Below are 21,347 nucleotides of genomic sequence, written 5' to 3' on the forward strand. Positions count from 1 at the left end.
ATGACGGACGAGAAGATGGAGATGGAGATGGGTGAAATTGGGACGTCTCTCATGTCCTCAGAGGTGAAGACGCCTCCGGCCAGACCTCCTAACAAGTTTGAGAGGGTGTTTCAGCCGTGTCTGGCCGAGCTGGTGGGGACGACTTTCTTTGTGTTCATCGGTTGTGTGTCGGTCATTGAGAATGTGGAGAATGTAGGGAGGCTGCAGCCGGCTCTGGTGCACGGTCTGGCTGTGGCTGTCATCGTGGCTTGTATGGCTGAGATCAGGTGAGGCTCATCTTGAGTGTTTGATGCATATTATGCAGAGTTTATTGAATGAACAACATTTTATTTGATCTAAAACTTTCATTCTTAGGATTTTACAACATTTTTCATAGTTAATTGTTTTTAAAAAATGTGAAAATAGGACAGAATAAGGCTCATTTTTCAAGGTTGCATAAGACATTTGTGCTACTTTAAGTTCATTTTTCTTTTACATGCTTCTGTGCACACAACATAACACAATTCTTGATAGTTAGAGAGTTATATTTAGAGGAGGAGCCATCTGAATAAATCAGTCCTGGCCACCCATATACCCCATATACCCTTATTCATTTAGTCTGAGTTAATCTGTTTCATGTAATATGAATATTTGTATATATTTTTTATTCAATAATATTGTTTTTGTTTCTTTCAATAAAAGAAAAATGTTCAAATTCAAAGAAAAAAGAAAAAAGAAACGTACTATATCAGTACGATACTATATAACACTATGATTGCTATATGATATTGTATAGATCTGTATTCTATGTTCGCTGCTTTTTTGTTTCACACTTACTTTGGTATTGTAAATGTCTGTTTTCCAATAAAACCACTGATTGAATTGATTTGAATGGAACTGAATCATACTGAACTGAATTAAATTGAATAATTCCCCCAAACTCTTAACTTTCTATCACTTTTAAAGTTTGTAACATTGCCTTAAACTTTTTCTCTCTGTTTTTGCCTCTTCAGTGGTGGCCACTTCAACCCTCCATTCACCCTGGCCATCTTTCTATGTGGAGGGTTGGACACATACATGGTGATCCCATACCTCGCTTGTCAGCTGGTTGGAGGGGTGCTTGGAGCCGCTATGGCAAAGGTGAACCTGTCTCATTTTTGTACCATTAAAGCATGCATCATATACTCATACTTCTATGTACATAGAGCTAGAGGGTTAGGGCTAGAGGGTTAGGGCTAGATGGTTAGGGCTAGAGGGTTCGGGCTAGATGGTTTGGGCTAGATGGTTAGGGCTAGAGGGTTAGGGCTAGAGGGTTAGGGTTAGGGTTAGTTCTTATACTCTTGTCTATGTACATAGGGTTGGGGTTAGGGATAGGGATTAGCTCTTATACTTTCTTCTATGTACATAGTGCTGAATTAAAGCTGGATTGATGTCAACAGGCGATGACCTCGATGGAGAACTACACCAAAGCCCAAGGAGCTGCATTTGCTCTGCTGCAGTCAAACGGTGAAATAGGACGCGCTCTATTTGGAGAGGTGGCCATGACCTGCCTGATCACCATGGTGTTGCTGCTGGGGGCTGTCAACGCCAAGACCAGGAACCCTATGGTGCCCTTCATGGTGGGCTGTACTGTCATCTTCAACATCTTGGCTGGGTGAGCATCTGTTTAGACTGACTACAAGGCATCATTTGCTGTAAAGTACTCTGTGTATATGATTTCATACATTCATGGTGTTTGAGAGGTTTGTCCAAGTGAAACACTTAAAAAAAATCACACCTAATTAGCATTTTTAGCAATATCTCACATTGACTGTGTGATATTTCTGCAGTGATTCATTTAGGACAGATAAATATCGTCATTCTCTAAATAAATAAGGTAAAACTCACCTGAATAGCTCCTACCTGTCTGTTTTATCAGTGGAGATGTATCTGGCACCTGTATGAACCCAGCCAGAGCCTTCGGTCCAGCTTTAGTGAGCAACTACTGGACTTATCACTGGGTCTACTGGGTGGGACCCATCGGAGGAGGCCTGATAGCAGCTCTGCTAGTTCGGTAGGTGCAACAAAACATATATACTTATCCTTTTGATTGACGTTGATGATAAAGATTACAAATGATGGAGTGTTTTTACTGTTTTTGCAGACTCCTGCTTGGAGACAGGAAGCTGCGACTCATTCTGAAATGAGGTCCCCTGTACTTGACCTTAAAGGGGACAAATCATGAGTGAATTTGAATATAACTGCGTTGTTTGTACATGATTATACTTTCTTTCTACACAATAAAAATAACTTTTTTTACATACTTATGTTTGTTTTTTTGGCCCTGTTATGTGTGTGACTTGACCCTTGTTTCTGAGTTTGGTGGTTATGAAACAAACGTGGGAGCGTGAACAGGATACAGTGTTGTTCTCAGCTTACAGATTATGTTAATGTGATACTGGTCCTGTCACTCTTCTATAGGTTAAGTTAAAGTTAAACAGAGTCGTAGATGTTTTGCAAAACTGAGTTAACTCTTCACTCCAGATCGAAGAGATTTAATTCTGGTTTTGTCATTCTGACGTCTTGACTCTGTGTTTCATTTAAGGACGTCAGGAAAATCTAGTTTTCAACCAGGTGCAGGAGACCTTTAGAAAAGCTCTCTCACTCATTACCTTTTGAATTGAGAAGAACATTTATAAAAAAGCTTGAACCAAAATTCAATTATCAGATTTTCAAATGCTGCTCACTGTTAAAAGGAGACCAAATGGCAATCTTTTCAAAGCCAAGAGACATCTCTGCTTCAGCTTTGTCTTCCTGCTACCCTGTGCCTGCTCTCTATAGCCGGAGTGCTGAATGCCTCCTCAGCACTGGAGGGTATCATGCTGTTTCCATATTGTACCCCTGGGCCTCCACGCAGCAGTGGCCCACATGGGAAAGCAGGCCAGGCGGTGGGATAAACCAATTACCCCCCAGTCTGGGTGGACTCCTGCCGGCGCACCACGCAGCAGCTCCGGGCCGAGCCCTCCTGGGCTCGCGCCCTGTGAGAGCCGGCTGGAATTCCCAGAGATGAGAATTGTGTGGTTTGAAAAGCCTGCAGAGAGGCTATATTTCTGCTTGGAAATTTGACATGGTGCCCCCCTCAGGACAATACTGAGGGAGGAGACTTCAAACTGGGCTTCTGTAGGATGAAAAAGGTTTGTGGGAAGCTTGATTTTTGGCCAACATAAAAAAAAATAAGCTCTTTTTGCAACCTTCAACCATGTCAACACCAAAAAGACCTCTCCAGATATTCACAGGAAATGTTTTTCATTTTACTGTTGATTGTTAGAATTGATCGAAAGCTTTTTGTGCCAGAAATGTGATTGGAATAATTATAGTAAAAGATGCACTATGTCACTGTTAAAGTAATAATACAAAATACAGGCCTGTTTTCCCCAAATGTTTAAATGTATGGGTTTAAAATACATCTAAAATTCATGTCTGCTCGGCCTGCTAAGCCTGTAAAAAAAGTTGCATAGTGTACCTTTAAAGATTAGGAAAAATGTATTGTCCACTAACTGAAGATTTTCCTTCAGTTTCACCAAAGGACAAGCCATAAAAACATTCATGTGACACTGCATATATATAAAAGAGACACCTCATCAATACACATCAATAAAATTAACACTCACAATACCTAAATAATATACAGAAGGTACAAATGTTAAAAAGAAATTAACCTGAAAAATTATCCAGTCACTGGAGCACCATCCTTTATATAAAGTCTTCTTCATAAAATAAAGTGTAAACTGCACAAAACTATATATAGAAAAGCCTTGAAGTATGTTTTTTATTAGCTGAGATATCTGAAAGATAAGAGATGCCATAAAAGAGAAGCAATAGAGAGAAAATAACAAGAACATAGAGCAGAAACACACGAAAAGACTGAGAGTAAAGGCAGCGGTCGCCCCTCCTCTGGCTTCATGAGCCCTGATGGTTTCTAGATGAGAGCAGCCGTGACAATGGTCATTATGTCTGCCTGAGGCCTTGTCACTGCAGGGCCTTTGTGCAGGCCCCATTCACCACACAGTCATTTACACTTTCATTGGCAGCTATTTAGTCCTCATAAAAAGTTCAACACACCAATTTGTGAGCCCTGCTCAGCCAAGGAGAAGTGGGGAATAGGCTAAGAAAGCAGTTGCTTTAAAAGTCAATTAATTGTTCCCGTCTTCTGGGCGGGGCTGAGGGGGAGGATCCCCAGGCTTTGGGGCCCCACATCTGTCCATTTGTCTTCTCAGGCAGTGATGCAGGGGCCAAACCGCTCAAAAGAAAAGTCCAATTCAGTGTGCTCAGAGAGTTTGCTCTAAGGAGATTTTGTATTTCATTTTCTGGTAGGGCTATCCTATTATCATAAGAATCTGATTACAGGGGGAAAGATGGGACGCAGAAGGAAAAGGGACAAACTAAGCTTGTCGGACACTTCAGCTCTAAATCCCATCCTCCTGAAAAAGCAGAGATTATACGGCATATGATGGGAAATGGGGGTGTAAGTTCATTTAAGCCTTTAACGAAGCAGCTATCAAAAAGAGCACCGAGTCTTGAGGGGCCAGAGCATTCTTATTAACCCAAGGACCTCATGAAATTTAGATTTTTATGCAGTGTTCATGAGCTCTGTTCACTTGTAAAGACTTCATCACACACAGATATATGGGCTGGCCATATTCTCTTTGGAAATGTAAAAGAAATCTCCAAAATTGTAATGTTAAGAATTTTATTTTGTATTTATTTTGTTGCTAAAAGTTCTGATTCGTATCTGACAGTAAAAATCAAATCAAAATGAACTGATCACCGTGTCGCATGCTGCATATCCACAAATCACATTTTTGGAGAGTTTGTTTGAACAACCTACAGTCAAGATAAATGGCAAATTAACTTTCTCTTGCAAGCCAGGGTGAGTTAAAATATTAAAATTCAGTCTTACTGACGAAAAACAGACCATATCTGATTAATCATGTCCTGTCAAAGTAAGCCAAATTAAGCTTTTTACCAAGTTTCTCCATTACTTAAAGGTTTCATGGAGTCTCTGATTTAAAATTGTCAAAGAAAATATCATTTTCAGCCATTTTGAAAACAAAGAGTGTGTATTTCATACTTGAAAATGAGCAGACTGTGATCACTACTACAGTGGAGTCTTCAGAGGATTTATTTTGCATTGTAAGTACAATAACCTTGATGCACAAACATTTAGATTAATGATCATGTGTAGAGTACAACATTTATAAATAGACAACATGAGACATAATCAGAATAAAAATAACTTCTGTACAAGCCTTTCTACTAAGACAAATTACAAATGGCCGTGCTTCAGTCTCCCCTCCCGCCTCAGTTCAGAGGGTCACACAGAGCCAGCAAAGTGAACGACGGCTGATGCTGGGAGAAGCACAAAGAGAGCGCAGCAACCCAACCCCTTCTCAGTCTCCCAGGACCGAGGGCAGTGATGGGATGGAGACAAAGGCCGGCTCTCTCTGAGCCACAGTGCAGGAGGCCCTGCTGTTTGCTCCTGTTCTGCTCCTCCAAATGTGTCTTTTAACCAGCAGTTCAACAGCTTCGTCCCTGCTGGTGATGCTGGATGCCACCTTGCTGGCACATGACAGCATCACAGGGATCCCACAGTGCCAGCACAGGGGTGAGGACCCTGTAGGGCTCAGTGGTGCTAAAACAACGCACTTCCTCAGTCTAAAGGGAAGTCACAGGAATTCCGGCGTGCCGCCCAGGCGGTCTGGTAGACAGACAGGAAGTCTTTGTATCGTGGGGCACACCCTAACCAAGCTTCCCCAAAGTGTTCTGACCCCGTGAACAGAAACTCTCCGTCCCCAGGCTGCACGTGGCACTGCAGGAGTGTGTGGATGCAGCCGTGCCAAGACGACCCAGAGGTGGATGCTTGTTGCTCAAACACCCCGCTGCGCTGCCAGTACACCCTCGCTGCCGCCACCGCCACCAATGAGGTCTGACGTGCAGAGTCGTGGGAGACGTTCTTGATGGAGCCTCGAACCACTGACAGAACAAAGAAAATCACATGAAAAATCAGGAAAAAAAACAAATTTTCTGTGGAAATTCCCTCCAAATCTAAGTTATCTCCTTTAGGTTATGTTTTCCTTTTCTCTCTTCTTTGTCTTTCTTTTTCTCCTTTGGGCCATTAATCCCACTGGATTTATTGTTGCCCCCCCAAATCTGTTTGACCTCCTCTGCACCACCAGCAGAGCTGCTGCTTTCTCCACATTTACCAGGCCATAAGAAGAGTTTTTAAGATCGTAGAGGATTTCAACGTTATGCAAAAACTTAAATAAAATACATGTGCGTACATTGTTCAATACATGAATCAGTGAATGTACAAAATTATTTTCAAAAACTGAGATTTATTGTCCATTAATGTCCTTTTGATGCAACTATTACTTCACTCTTCACTCTCGCTTGGAAGCAGTTACGTCAGGACCTTTTAAGCTTATTTTCATCCGATACTTATCTCACAGTGTTTGCTCAGACCAAATCTCATTCATGCTCTCCTTCAGCTTCTCACACTTTAGCCTCCACAGTGAATTACATTGCTTTAAAGGTGCGATATGCATGTAAAAATTCAAAAATTAACGCTGATTATTAACAGAATGTGAAGACATAAGGGTTTTGAAGTTACGTCAAAGACATCTATTTATTGTTGAGCAGAGATACTTACTCTCACTAGGTTAGCATGCTGTGCAGCTAGCCCCGGCCTGTCCTTTCTCATTAAACCACTCCGAGCTCCCAGTCTGGACCGCTTACTGCATGGCTAACTCAGCTAACTAGCTAACTTTTATTTTCTCATGTGTTACACATGTGTTATCAAATTGGTGATGATGTGTTCATGGTTGGCTTTTATTATGTCTATAACATGTTTCCTCAAGTTCCAGTGCATTGAGCTCTCGGGGCCACTGTACCCATAAATCTGAGTAGGAACTTAATGGTGCTCTGTCAGTGTGTTTAAAAAGAACAGTAAGAAACAAATCTTGTTGTTTGTAAAGACAAATTATTATGTACCCACCGAAGTCACTGTTGCAGACGGCCATGAGGAGTTCTGTGTCGTTGCAGGGTCGGCATGAAGCTGTGGGAGCAGAAAATCGGTTCAGAAAATGAGGAAGGAAGTTATGATTAAGATGATGAAAACCTGCAGCAAATCATTTTGTCAGGTTCCTATTTTTCCCACTGTTTTCTGTCAAGCATAATCACCCTCTCCTACACCATATGACCCAAGGCTCTATCACTGACACTGACTGATAGATGGGTGTCACATCTCCTCCCTCCCACTTCACTGACCTAAAAATCTGACACACATACCGACTCCTCTCATCAAAGAGTGGAGAAACCAGGGGTTAGATGAAGGAATGCTGCTCATTTAAGTGTCTGCCTACGGATAAAAAAAAACCCTCACTCGTCTTGACCCTGTGTTTGACTCCTATTGTATCGACCTAATTGAATGACCCAGTGCCAACGCAGGAGGCTGCAGGAGTCAAACACTTCTACCGGACTGCCAATGCAGAAAAGATAAACCAGCAGCTGTCTATTATGGACACAGAATGACATCACCACGCAGGGACAGGGCCGCACACATGGATAAATGCTAATAAACAGACACACACAATGAAAAGGCATGCAAGGAATCTGCAAAGTATTTGCCGTCTCAATTCAGGCTCCTTGGCCCGTTGCCCTTCAGCCGCCCTGTGGTCTGCTCTGTCCCTGCTGCTTTGTCCCCTGATAGAAACCAGACAGCCAGACAAAACACAGGAATGACCAGCAGCTGCATGCTCCAGTCAGCATGATCGGGCTCTGTAATTACACAACCACTTATTTTTTAGCTGTGACCAGCAGCTCTGTAGCCTGCTCTGTTGGTTGGTAAATCGATTGGTCAGTCCGCGAAGATTTCCCAGCCCTTTTGGCAGCCACACTTTTTCGCCTAAGGAGGCTGAAATTTGGTGTGGTGGTTGATGTTTGTGAGGTTGTGTGTCAGTGGATGCAAGATCACACGGATGCATGCGTGTACATGGTTGCAGCTATTGCAAATTTGCTTCTTTTCAAGGATTTAGGACTGGTTGACTTGCAAATGGTTTAAAAATTGTATTACAAATTTGATGCCACTCTCAATTAAGGCTCACTTTATAAAGGGTTTGTATGTAGTAAATAATGGTTTATTAGCATGCATTATACTTTAGCGATCAGTTATAAATCATTCATAACAGATGTTTATTATTCCTAATTGGTAATAAAGCAGTTAAGCCTGTCATCATCATCATTTATAAATGCTTATTAAGCTGATAATGAATGGATTTTGGCCATAATCCTCTGCAGCTCCTCTAGATCACACAGGTCACCCCATCACTTAAAATTGGTCTTATTAATGACTTATAACTGATCTATAAGGCTTTAGTTAATGATTTATTAACCATTAATAACGACATTGATACAACTCATAATGGGGGAGAGGTACCATACGTACATATGCATCTATTTAGGACTGATCTTTACGAACCAAAATAAGAGGCACTTTCTAATAAGGCAGCCTTTATTAAGTGTCTATAAGTAGTAACTAATATCTTAATAGCATGCACTGATGCTTTATCAAGCAGTTTTTAATCATTAATAACAGAAGAATCCATCAATAAACTCTTAATGAGTTGTTAAGAAATGGATTTTGGTCCTGATCCTCTGCAGCCCCACTGAGTTAAGTTGTTATACAATCCCATCACTAAAGGGATTTAACTGTTGGTCCTTAATGGCCTATAACTGATCTATGAAGCTTTGGTTAATTATTCATTAACCATTAATTATGCTATTTGTTACTGCATCTACTTAGTACTGATCTGCATCAACCAAACTTTCTAATCAGGCACATACACTTTAAACGTTTAATTAATAGCTTATTTGCATGCAATTCATCCCTTTATCAATCATAATAACAGTAAATCCCTTTCATTGAGTTTATCGTTTATATTAATTAATAAGGAAGTTATACTTGTTGGTTTTAGCAACCATTCTTTAGTGGTCATGAGGCCCAATCGGTAAAAGGGATTTCTCACAACCTGGCAACCTGAAAATTGGCTTTATTATATCTTTAAAGCTTTAGTTAATTATGTATTATTATTTATTACAACATAGGCCTATAGTAAGTTGTCTTACTGGAGTGGTACTGAATGCATCTATGTAGGACTTTAGAGGCTCTACTCACTCTGCAGCCCGCTCTGGCCCAGGTTTGGTGCAGCGCTCCTGTTTCCCAGCAGTTCGTATCTGAAGCCCATCGTGCGTCTGCTCCAGGCTCCATCACTCTGCGGGCTGGACTGGAGGTAGATGACGGGCCTGTGCGGACCGTCCGCCCGGAAACAGAACACCTGCTGCTCGGGCCGCCCGCCGCCGCCGCCCGTCACCAGCAGCTCGAGCTCCCCGGAGCGTTCAATGAACACGCTGGCTCCTCGGAGAGAGGGGGACGGCTTGATGCACACGGTGGTGCGCCGGGCGGAGGACAAGTTGGGCTCCAGGACCACCCGGAGAGCCTGGCCCGGGTAGATCCACCTGACTGAGCCCTCTGTGCAGCGCAGCCGCACCTGGAGGACGATCCTGGAGTCGACAGCAGCCGCAAAGCCGCTGGATCCGGCGGAGAAAACCGATGAAATCACATTAACTACTGTTGCAAATGACTGCTGCTGTTATTAATGTCGTTCACAGTGTTTAACAAATCATTACTGAGTCTTTTTAAGAATACAATACAATACAATAAGAATTGTATAGGCTTCAGGTTGTAAAAGACTACATTGGCTGGTTTATCCTTTATTTTTTGTGGTTATAAATGTAAATAATTCATTAATACATGCTCGTGTGTTTCTTGGCAATAATAATAATTAACAAAAATGAGCAGATATAAATGTTAAAGAGCCAAAAAGAAAGTTTTTTCTTATCATTAAGTTTTTAAAAAATGTATTTTTGCATTTTTAAATGGCTTTTAACCGCTCTGTAGAGTATTTATTAACATTAGAAGCGTTGCCTTTTAAATTGACAGTTTTCCTTTTTACTATTTGACGTCATTTTCCCTCTTTAAGTTGAAATTGAAGAAGTTGTTCCTCACCTCCCGGTCCAGTTGCAGAGATCAGCCGCGCAGTGCCGCAGCTGAAGACCCAGCATGTACATCAGAATAACCAACCTCAACATCTCAACCACACAGAGACAAACATCCCCAAAACACAGACAGAAGTGGCCGGAGGCGCATCACGGCTGGAGAGTCTGTGGAAGACTTGAGCTGTAATGGAGAGAGGTGCAGCGGACTGACTGTCTGTCTGCTGCAGCCCGATGATGGCTCAGCCTCTCTCTCTCTCTCTCTCTCTCTCTCTCTCTCTCTCTCTCTCTCTCTCTCTCTCTCTCCCCTCTCTCTCCCCCTCTCTTTGCCCAATTAGGATTGATCCAGTTGTTGAGGGCTGCCGGCCTCCGCAGGTCTTTGTCTCTGCTCTCTAAAGACACGATCGGACTGAAAGCCTGCAGCCATCTGTTAACACCAGTGCGCCTCCATTCACACCGCAGTCGAGCTATGCTTCACTTCATTTATCATACATTTTTTTATCATCATCTACAGGAAGAAAAAAACCAAAACATCTGAGTAAATGATCATATAATCCCTCCTTCTAATAGTCACGCTCTAAATCATTAACTCTGCTGTAAGAGCAGTGAGGATCGTCTCAGAAGTAGGCCACATGAATAAAAAAAAATGAGGAAAAAAAATCAAAGGGGGAAAAATATATATATATAAAAAAAACGTGTGTTTCTGTGCTCGAGCTTCATCTAGTGGCGGGATGATGCACCGCACACTCCCCCTCCCCCCCTCCGCCCGCCCCCCACATCTGGAGGACCGGCCCACGCCCGCAGGAGGAGGCTGTAACTCAACAGCCGCTCATACAAACTGGAAGCAGCTTTCACCAGCGATTAATCCACCGAGGATGAGTTGCCCCGCTTGCATTTCAACCTGCAGGGGTCCTTTGTGCTAAAATAATTTGGCACCGTTTCAAGGTCTTGCTGGTGGCGACATCTTGTGGAGGTGAAACTCTGTGGAGCGTAACCAGCAGGCCCGGCCGGGCTGCAGCTCCTCTCAAGGTTCAGCTGGTATATAAATATATATATATTTATATATAAAGGCCCTGCAGCGTCACATCAAAGGGGTTTGGCTTGGTTTGTGTGTCATGGAGTAAATTACACTCATGTGGAGAATTAGGCCAGATGTTGTCTCAGCTGCAGGAGAAGCCTCTGCTGCTCACAAGTCTGGACTTTAAAGGTGCTACTTGTAAGAAAAGTTGTTTTTTTTGAGTCTCATTCCCAACTCGTCAAATAATGACGCGTCATTATTTGACGAGTTGGGAATGAGAGTCAAAAAAACAACTTTTCTCAGGAGTAGCACCTTTAATCACATCTGTAACCACTCGTTTGAAAATGCGCGCGTGATCACAACATGACTGCGGCTGTCCTGACACATTTTTGGCAACGATTTTTGCTTCAGTGCATCTCCAGAAAAACTGTGCTCCACGTTCATTTTCCACCACAGTGTCACGTTTAAAAAACGATGAGCCAGAAAGCAGTCTCCTCCCAGGAGGGCCGGCTGGTCAGATTGGGTCATGTGTCGCGCATCTAACTGAATGGAGGCTTTGTGCCTGAAAGAAGTGGCCTCTTATCAGCGCACTGTAGCCTGGATCCTTCATTTACTGGAGGCCTGTGTTTAAAAAATAAATAAATAAATAAATAAATAAAGGAGGTGAAGAGGAGACTCACGAATCACGACTTCAGCTGGATCTTTTAATTAAAAACGACATTTTTACGCAGCTCCGTTCAGTGAAACCTACAAGAGGTCAACGCCTGTGGTCAGATGTCTCACTGATGCTTTCACCTCATCGTGTTAAAATCATTTACACCCTCTTTTAATTCAAACGTCCCTGCACCAGCTCTCTCCTTAAGGCCTCACTCGCACCTTGAAGTCGTTCAGTAGAGAATAAAAAGGCCTGTGTTTGAAGTTTTAGTTGGCAATAAGATGTTTTAACTTCTGCTTACAAAATAAAAGGATGGAGCAGAAATCGAATAAATGTACTGAGGGATTTATTCATCTTGACAGCAGGCCCTTGGATGGGGTCACTACAACGTGAAGAGCTGCAGATGTGTCGCTCCACATTCAAAACTACACCTAGAAAATGCACGATTTTATTAAAAAAAATGAATCCAAACGAGCAGATTTTTTTTCTTTTCTCTCGCATGCGTTCAGTTTTATCCCCAAAGTCCTTGTTAGAATAATTCCTACAAACAAAAACTTGCTCAGCAGGAATCAAACACCACTTTGAGCCTGTGACCTCTGCACAAAACAACTGTGAAGAATATATATTCAGCTGTCCGATCAAACGTTTCCACTTCAGGGCTTTGACCAGTATTGAAGATTTGAACACCTTATTTTCAATTAATCAAATACATCCAAGTGGGATTGGTTATTTCGATTATTTGACGTTTTATTGATTATTAAACATCCTCAATAATTAGCCTGGAAAGAAAAAATACGTATTAAAACCTCCAATTCAAAAACTTTATTAGACTCAGGTGGCTGAAAACGTGAAGAAGAAAAAAAGTGTACATTTCTATTCTTGTTTTATTGGAGAAAACTGTCACAACCAAGTTAATATTCCACAAAGTTTATAACGAGCATGATTGTGATGAAGTGGCTGAACAGTTAGAGGGAAAAGAAATGGTGAACTTTGCCTTTTTTGCAGCAACAAAACACCCTGAAACTCACAATGTCACGTTGATTTTTAATGTTCTCAGCAGCGTATTAAATATCTGTATGTACACGTTGGAAAGTTACATAGAAAAAATATAGTCTTACAGTAGGCATGTTCGTTAGTAGCTTGTTAAACAATATTTATGAGCACATGTCGTCCTCCTCTGACCTCCAGCCGCAGCTCATCTCTTCCCTCTGAAGAAGCCTTTGTCCGTGCTGCTCTCCCTCACCGTCACCGTCAAGAAGTTCATGGTGACGTCGGTCACCGTCACAGCGTCCACGTTGGCGTAACAAGGCGTCCAGGTCGAGGCTGGCCCCGCGGACGCGTCGTGGAGGGCCTCGGCCTGCAGCGGGGGGATGAGAGCAGGACCCGGGCGGCACTCCTTCACCTGCCGGAGTCTCCGCTGCTCCTCGGGCTTCCTGTGCTGAGGCACACAACTAGTCCTGTGCCCGCCCTGCTCGCCCCTGCGCACATCTGGATTGAACGCGCAGCTGTAGGACAACCCCGCGTGTCTCTGCTCGCTGCAGGGTTTGGGTGTTATCGTGGTCTCCTCCTGGAACCTCTTGGTGAGCTGCAGGAGGCTGTGCTCCGAGGTTTCTCCGTGGTGGTGCAAGCGGCGAGGGGGTTTGGACAAACCGTGTGACAGCGGCTCCTCCAGCAGCCTGCTGCGTTTGACGCACGGCTCAGCTGAGCTGCCTCCACCATCTCTGCCGTAATGTAAATGCAGCTTCGGTTTGCGCCCTCTCTTTTTGGGGACCCGGGATTCTTGGTGTGTCAATGCAGCTGCTGGAGCCGGCCTGGGCCTCCTCTCCGGCTCCGGTGGTCTGACGTGGAAGCTCTCCCCTCTGTTGACCGCGCTCGGGGGGAAGATGGTGGGAACCACGGCGCGTAAACCCTCCCGAGCCCTCGGTGTTATGACAGGCTCCGGGATGGGATAGGAAACCTGGATCCCCCTGGGAGCCTCTCCTCTAAATTCATACGTCTTTTCTTTGGCTTTGGCTTTGGCCTGAGGACAGAGCAAATGAGGTTTATGAGAGGAGGTTTCCCAGAGATGGAAATTTAAGCCTCCTGAGGAAATGTAAAGGTTTAAGAGAAGCAGCTGGAGATCTGTTTGGCTGCACTGAAGGCCTCGTCCTACAGCTCCGGTTTTTCTAATCAAGGATACGTGTAACAGGCCTTTATAAAGGTTTCTAAAAAAAAAAAAATGTGTAAACACAGCACCCGACCTAACCTGATTAAAATCACGGGTAAATTTCGTTTCAGTTGTGATTTTACTAGTTTGTATGGAGGTCTGAAACAGCCAGACAGTTTCGAAATGAGTAAAAACCGGAGATGTCTTGAGATGGAAATGATTCATCGCCGCATGAGAAAGGCGACAAGATGAGATGAAAACAAGAAACGACTCACTCACCTTCAAGAGAAATGTCTCAGGTTTGGGTCCCCTCTTTTTGGGCCCGAACAGCTCCCGTTCGCGCTCCCTGATGAAGGAAAATCATTCAAAGATTCGTGTTAACAGCAGGTTACAGATATGTATTCATATTGTGTCATTTTTAATCGGAAAATCTATTTATTACAAGTAAGTGCCAAGCTGCCGAACGGAGCGAGATTTCTCCACTTTTTATGAAACTTTTTGTTCGAATTAAGTTCAAATAAAATGAGAAACATGTCTGAGAGAAGCAGATGACCTGTTTGTGGTGCCAGAATAACCTCACACCTCGCAGCTAAACGGAATCATCTCGCTCCACTCGCACTTGTAACCACTTCCTTGACGCACACTGAAGGTGTAAAAGATTCAAACACACGCTTCGTGTCTTAATTTTAAGGACTTGTTTTGGAGCGCAGAGTGCGCGGTGCCGTCCCGGTTCTGCGGAGCGGCCTACTGCTGCGCTGTCAAACCCTCACCTCTCCTCGAAGGCGGCGAAGAGTCGTGCATCCAGAATGTTTTCCTCCGGCTCCCAAGTGCTGTACCTTCATCACAACGAGGAGGGGGAGAGGTGTGCGTTACCACACGGCGATCTGACCACATGTCAAAGCTCTCACACGCACGGTTTAACACTTTTATCAAGGCGATCTCTCTGCGTGCGCTGCAATAATTACAGACTACGTAGCGGACAGTGACGCATGGTGAACCCAGCCATTGCTAACGCTACTGTGGACTTTGATACATCCCAGCGGGCTGCAGCTCACACATTTACAACCCCCTGACTGCTGCGCACAAGCCAGCTGACACACACTAAACTGCACTACAACACGCAGAGCAGATATGATTAGGGAAAAAAAAAACATCCACAAGCTGAGAAGCGACACAGTGTGAGGTGGTGCAGTTGTGCGAGCGGCCAGGATGGAGCGCTGTCCTTCACAGCCTCGGAGATTATACTCACTTCTGAGACCAGCCCTTCCATTTCACGAGATATTCCCAGCGACCCTGCAAAACAGATCCGAAACACATTCAGGTTATCAGAGGATCGCCTGTCGGCGCTGCACAGACAAATGGTTGCGTAATAGGTGTGGAGACACAGGCTGTGGGTGAAAAAGGCAGCGAATACCCGTCTGATTCTCCGTTTAATGATGGACTCGGCTGCGAAGACGCTCTCACCAACAGCCGAGAGCTCCATGATTCACCATGCACCTCGTTTATTTCTGTCTCTTTTATTATTTTTGGCTTCCCCGCGTCCTCTTCGGGTTGTTTAATTCCGCACATCCCATAATACGCAATCTGGGGAGGACGTCATCACGTCTTTTTCTGTTGCCAGGCACCGCAGTCGGTAGGACGGATCGCGGTGGAGCACATTGGCTCAGTTGTTGCTACGTGCTCCGGCTCTGTGCGCGGAGGGGAGGAGTCCCGCTGCTCTGGCTGCTGCACAGGAATGTCTGGCACAGAGGGACGAGCGGAGTCAGAGGCTCCCGGAGCGGATCCGCGGACCCCCCTGAGGTCCCGGAGGGAGGGGGATCCGTGGAGCGGGAGTCAAAAAAGAAATATAGTTTTAATTTCACAAGCATTTATTTTTTTAAATGAGAGATGAAGCCAGCGAGAGAGGAGAGTGAGGAGATTTCCCCCTCAGGCACAGCCCTCTCACACAAAACATCTCCAAATATTATCTCTACAGCTACAAACAAGCGTAACTCAACAATTAAAGTCGAAATAATATCCTCATGATTAGAAACCGATGCGTTAAAATATATTAAATGGGAACTTAAATACCATTTCTGATACTTAACGCAAAACTTTGCCCTCAGACACGCCTCACCCGCACGTTTTGATTACTCTATACGTTCATTATTGATTGTTTAAAATGTATTTCATAAAATCTACGACAGCACAGTTTCTTTTACAAATTCAGCCGTTTCGGGTTCACGGTGCTGAATATGAAAATAAAAGGGCCCGTCCGTGTAATATCAAACCATGCGTAACTGGACATTTGGCACACTGACTGCGCACTTTATTCAGTTTGAAGCGCACGAAGATTGCGCAGACAGAAGAAACGGATGAGGAGAAAGAAACTCAAAAATAAATATGTTTCTGGTCGATCTTCTTCTAATGATCGTTCCTGATGTGTTACTATATATATTTTTGATCCATTTATCGCACTTAAACTGTAAAGAGAAGTCGGATTTGATTTGAGATTTTTAGAAGATGAATAAAATGTGAAGCAAATATGGTTCCAAAACGACTTCTTTAATATCGTCTGCTTCACTCACAAAACAAGCATAATAATAAATAAAAAAGTGTTCACAGCTGTTAGAACAGTTTTTATTCCAAAGAGGGTGAATGATTTTATTCAAGCTGGAACTTTATTTGGTTTTCTGGACTTTTCTCAGCAGAGTGAAGTCTGATGTATCTAAAAATTTAAGTTTGGCTAAATTTAAATGACATTTTTAAAACCTGCTGAAGTGATTAATGTAAAAAATATTAAAGATGCTGAGAGAAAACTTTATTTTTGTGATCAGTGGGAGACGTTTTCTGCATCAAGAGAGAATAAAGATTTGATTTAATTTAATCTTCTTGTATAAATATGTCCACGAGGGCCTGTTGTCTCTAGGAAAAAAAATGTACAGATGTTGTTTGTAAACAGAGTTTGGAAACTTTAAAAAAAAAAAAGAAATTTAAAAATTATTATTATTAGTAGTAGAAGTATTATTATGTTTTTATTTATTATTTCTGGCTGATACTCACAAATAAATCGAAGGACTTAGAATATTTTAAACATAGTCAGTAGCAAATTATTATTATTATTATTATCATTTTTATTATTATTATTATTTGCCCAGGCTTTGAGTAGCCACAACCTCCACTCGGAATATTAATCACACAAATTAATAATAAACAGATGAGGGGGAAAGGAGTGAAGGAGGTGTAACTTCAATTTCTGGAGGCCTCAGACGCAATTTTCTACATTCACGAGCTTTACATTTTAATTTGAATAATGAAAATTAAATACAATGATAATAAATTTGGCAGAAATCGTGAGATCAAGAGAAAGATCTGCATTCTTATTTATTTATTTTTTTCATCTTGCAAAAGCCTCCATGTCTTCACCCACATCATCCGGTCACCTGAGCTGAACGGAAGGTAAAAAAACAAAAAAACAAAAAATGAATTTTTATATATTTTTTCAGTGGTTTAAACACATTTGAGCTCTGGCCCGACTCTGGAAACACATTATGTTCACTGCCAGGCTTGAACTCGTCTTCTTTTATAGCTTGTCCATTGAAAATGAGCACAATCACAGAGGGCATCCTGTCCTGCAAAGGCCTGTAAGAGCTCATCCACTAGAAAATTGAAAAGTCACTTCAGAATCACAGGTGTGTGTGTGTGTGTGTGTGTGTGTGTGTGTGTGTGTGTGTGTGTGTGTGTGTGTGTGTGTGTGTGTGTGTGTGTGTGTGTGTGTGTGATGCTGGGGCTGCGCTGCGGGGCCACACATTTCCGTTTGCCAGACGAAATGTCTCGGCCGCTGTGGTGATTTTAAAAGACGAGGTGACACTTTGAGAGAAATCTTTACAGTTATTTGACACCAAATCACCAAATATTCTCAGTATTATTGACAAACACCACCTACAAATGTGTTCCTCTCCACATCTCCTGATGTGCGCTCTTCGTTTTGTCGCGTAAAACCCTGAAATCCTGACTTGATATTTACCATAAATGGCTCCAGGAATTAAAAAAGGCAGGATTTTAATTGGCTCGCCGGGTTAATTAGATTTCGGATGGCTGAAAGCAGGTGTGTGTGTGTAAAAAAAAAAAAAAGAAATGGCAGCACATGCAGGGCGGGAGTGTGTCCTGTGCAGGGGTGCGGGCAGATCTCATCTGATCTGCTCGTGTTAAAAGAGATAGCCCGCGCACTGAAGGATACATCTGCTGCTGGGCTGTGCGTTCACACTGTCCCCGCTGCTGAGCGCACAAAGGCGGGCTCGCCGCGGACAAAAGATGCGTTGTGGCTGCCGTCGAAATATGAACCACCATTTTGATAGTCATAGGCTGTAGACCGACATTTCCTGTCGGTGCTATAATGGCTCTAGCCTGCACGGTTTGTGTTCAGAGAGACAGATAGACGGCGGGGAGAGGAGGCAGCCTCGCCTCGCCTCGCCTCGCCTCGCCTCGCACACTGCGGTTCTCTCCATATTTGGCTGCGACTCGATGAAAAGTGAGTCTGCAGGAGCCGCAATGGCGACAGCCGTACATGAATAAACAGTGCTGGCTCTGTGAGAACATTATTGGCTCTCTGGTTTCTGGGCAACTGCTGCACACAGCTCGCTGTTCACTGTCCTACTTTACCGGGGCGACATTTTTGTGCTGAAGGTGGCTCAGACAGAAATAACAAAAAAAGACACAAAACCATCGAGCTTTAAAGTGTGCACGAATTAGACAGCATCCTTTCTACAACCCCCCACCTCCACCACCACCTCACCACCAGCTCTCATTTCTCACTATAACTATTCTGGGTTTTTAGGTGAGGTCTATTTGTGTTTAGATAAAGAACTGAAAGCAATCCCTTTACAAAAGCCTTTATTTGGAGAGAAACCCAGCAAAGAGATCTCACAATTAACGGCAGCCTCCTTTCATTTTTTTATTTTTAATTTTAAAACATCTTTCTCTTGAGAACCATTTGATTTTGTGAGTCACAGGCCTCCGCCGGGTCACACAACAGGGCTTTAAATCAGCCAACCGATCCCGCTTGGTGACACGATCCTGCGAGGCTGCACTGTGTGTAAGCGACACTGTGCAGGCTGCTGGTGGGCACGATGATAAAGGGGGAATGTGAAACATCACACTTGGTCTATAAATATGTCCCCCTCCTGCCCAACGATGTTTCAGTTTCCTACTGCTGCTTGACTGACTCGCATAGTTGGTGCACGGCCATCAAAGGCCCACAGAGATACAGCCGTCACACACACACACACACACACACACAGAGAGAGAGAGAGAGAGAGAGAGAGAGAGAGAGAGAGAGAGAGAGAGAGAGAGAGAGAGAGAGAGACGTGCCATATCGAGTGATATAGTTTTGGAGAAAATGTGTGAAGTAATGCGTGGCTGTGGCTGGCAGACAGTCTCCCAGGGGCCCGTTTGGATTAATGTCGTATTTTTTTGCTCTTTCTAGACTCCAGCAGCTCACACATCCCAAATAACAACGAAAATGCGTTCTTTGTTTGTTCATTCATACATTTATTTAGGTTATAAAGTGGACACTGTCGGCGATATTCGTAATGTAAGCGGGTTATTCTAATAAACGAGTCACAACAGAGAAGAAAATGAGTTCAGATGTATTTATTCAGCGGTGAAATGAGTTTAAAGGTCGAGAATGAGTCAAATGTAGAAGTTAAAGTGATTCTTGTGAAATCTTGGATGATATTCAGATCTTTTAAAGTAATTGGCCTCCAGGAGCAGAAAATCATTTTCTTTGAATGTCGATTTTTACGCATTTCCATGCCAAGGAAACCTGCAGACGCAATTTCTAAGAGAAGTGACTGAGCTGGCAACAAAATCCAGATCACAGAGGAGTTCAGAGAGAAGATTTCGTTTGGAAAATAACTGGAAACGCTCGAAAAACTGTGGCGTGCTTCGTTTCACTTCAACTCCTGAAGCAGCACTGGTGATTTATATAATTTAGAGAGTGTGACTCAACATGTAAAACACTTTACTCCTTGTTTTATTACTTGTAAAGATTTCCCTGTCCGCATTCTTTGATAGGCAACTCCCATGACACACACACACACACACACACACACACACACACACACACACACACACACACACACACACACACACATTCCTGGGCCTTTCTATCATTCAAGTCATTCAAGACTGCAGCTTGAGATTCCAGTAGAACAGCACAACAAGTTATGTCTGCATTTCCACAGACTCCTGCAGCCACAGGCCTTCCGACGATCCTCCCAAATACTGAAAGAAGGTCACACGGCATTTGGAAATGTCATGAAAAGTCTATTTAAAGATCCTTCACAAAGGCTGAGCCAGTGTGTGTGTGTGTGTGTGTGTGTGTGTGTGTGTGTGTGTGTATCTGCGTCTTCAAGGTCTGAATTTTACAGTTTGATAACCATGCTGGGAGAAGTGCTGTGTCATGGTGACACACGCCTTTTAACGAGAAAAACAAAGCCTTTTATAACAACTTACCCAATGTTCTGGACATGCCACGAAGCATATTGCAGACACATTATATTTAAATGGCACATAATTGACGCCCTTCCCTGGCGCATTGTGCAGCACTGCGCGCACTTGTAAAGCCGAACATTCACCCTCCATGAAGCCCTTTCTTCTCCATACAGCCTGAGAATTGCATAACGGCCTTCCCCTGCCCTCCTCCAGTGATGTTGTGTGTTTACATTCCTGCTCGGGGTCGAGCTACAATAGAAAAATAATGCATGGGCAGTGTTTTAATAATACAAGTGGCCGGTGCAGTTACGCAAGACAGAGGGCCCTTTGTGCAGGATCGTTTGTGATTATGCAACTTGATCTGTTTTTCCTTTTCATGGTTCACAACCATGTAAGTTTTTCTAGTGTTTAATGTTCCATTCTTTGTCTGTAGGGCTTCAGAACAACTGCAGGAACAATGATACATAAATCTGTCACTGGAAGGCTGGAAAGTTTTTGTACATTCAATATATCAACACACAACATGACCAGCTGTGACAGCCCTGTGGCCAGGATAAAATGTCAGTTAACCAGTTCACAAATGTGCCATGTCATGTTCATATTACATGTTTTTTTTACCTGCCTTTTATACTAGGTTGTTGTGGAGTCACATGTGACCAGGCAGCCAAACGGGTGACCTCAGTTCGAGTCTGAGTTTCGACATTTGCAAGTGTGAAACCGGGAAGTCTAACATCTCCGATCGTGTACGTGGCAACAAAACCAGGTGTTTTTGACGAGGTTTTGGGACAATTTCCAGCCATGCCTGTGGTGACAAAATGTAGATTTTTTAGAAGGGAAGTTGGACCATCTGCAGCACATGTTTTGTGGCGACAAATCCAGGTGTTTTTTACAAGACTTTGGGACACGTCATTGTGGTGTCCAAAAAAAGAGATTTTAAGCCAGACCATGATGTTTTACTAACCCTAACCAAATGTTTTTTGTGCCTT

General features: G+C 43.3%; 3 protein-coding genes across 3 annotated transcripts; 1 reads left to right on the top strand and 2 right to left on the bottom strand.

The window, feature by feature from the left end:
• On the top strand, positions 1-2,165 carry aqp8b (aquaporin 8b). Its single transcript, XM_073494838.1, has 5 exons — positions 1-266; positions 993-1,119; positions 1,419-1,633; positions 1,898-2,032; positions 2,123-2,165. Exons 1-5 carry the CDS (start codon positions 1-3, stop codon positions 2,163-2,165), a joined length of 786 nt encoding a protein of 261 aa, XP_073350939.1.
• A 3,503-nt stretch (positions 2,166-5,668) lies between these two features.
• On the bottom strand, positions 5,669-10,164 carry LOC141018881 (meteorin-like protein). Its single transcript, XM_073493613.1, has 5 exons — positions 10,082-10,164; positions 9,227-9,603; positions 8,923-8,931; positions 7,013-7,072; positions 5,669-5,991 (listed from the first exon to the last, which is right to left on the bottom strand). The coding sequence occupies exons 1-5, from the start codon at positions 10,162-10,164 to the stop codon at positions 5,669-5,671; spliced, it is 852 nt and encodes a 283-aa protein (XP_073349714.1).
• Positions 10,165-12,765: 2,601 nt separating this feature from the next.
• Positions 12,766-15,446, bottom strand: cbx8a (chromobox homolog 8a (Pc class homolog, Drosophila)). Its single transcript, XM_073493577.1, has 5 exons — positions 15,302-15,446; positions 15,137-15,180; positions 14,658-14,723; positions 14,167-14,233; positions 12,766-13,761 (listed from the first exon to the last, which is right to left on the bottom strand). The coding sequence occupies exons 1-5, from the start codon at positions 15,368-15,370 to the stop codon at positions 12,937-12,939; spliced, it is 1,071 nt and encodes a 356-aa protein (XP_073349678.1). The 5' UTR covers positions 15,371-15,446; the 3' UTR covers positions 12,766-12,936.
• Positions 15,447-21,347: the final 5,901 nt, after the last annotated feature.

Source organism: Pagrus major, chromosome 23, assembly GCF_040436345.1.
Source record: "Pagrus major chromosome 23, Pma_NU_1.0".
NCBI lineage: Eukaryota > Metazoa > Chordata > Actinopteri > Spariformes > Sparidae > Pagrus > Pagrus major.

What these genes read in the sequence shown, in the direction of transcription:
- LOC141018881 (XM_073493613.1), bottom strand. Translation starts at nt 10,164, where the DNA reads ATGTTGAGGTTGGTTATTCTGATGTACATGCTGGGTCTTCAGCTGCGG. An exon ending in CTCTGCAACTGGACCGGGAG is followed by an intron (nt 9,604 to 10,081) that starts GTGAGGAACAAC and finishes CGCCGGATCCAG; the next exon opens with CGGCTTTGCGGCTGCTGTCG. An exon ending in CGTCTGCAACAGTGACTTCG is followed by an intron (nt 5,992 to 7,012) that starts GTGGGTACATAA and finishes TTGTTCTGTCAG; the next exon opens with TGGTTCGAGGCTCCATCAAG.
- aqp8b (XM_073494838.1), top strand. Translation starts at nt 1, where the DNA reads ATGACGGACGAGAAGATGGAGATGGAGATGGGTGAAATTGGGACGTCT. An exon ending in GCTTGTATGGCTGAGATCAG is followed by an intron (nt 267 to 992) that starts GTGAGGCTCATC and finishes TTGCCTCTTCAG; the next exon opens with TGGTGGCCACTTCAACCCTC. An exon ending in TTGGAGCCGCTATGGCAAAG is followed by an intron (nt 1,120 to 1,418) that starts GTGAACCTGTCT and finishes TGATGTCAACAG; the next exon opens with GCGATGACCTCGATGGAGAA.
- cbx8a (XM_073493577.1), bottom strand. Translation starts at nt 15,370, where the DNA reads ATGGAGCTCTCGGCTGTTGGTGAGAGCGTCTTCGCAGCCGAGTCCATC. An exon ending in TGGAAGGGCTGGTCTCAGAA is followed by an intron (nt 14,724 to 15,136) that starts GTGAGTATAATC and finishes GTTGTGATGAAG; the next exon opens with GTACAGCACTTGGGAGCCGG. An exon ending in TTCGCCGCCTTCGAGGAGAG is followed by an intron (nt 14,234 to 14,657) that starts GTGAGGGTTTGA and finishes TTCCTTCATCAG; the next exon opens with GGAGCGCGAACGGGAGCTGT.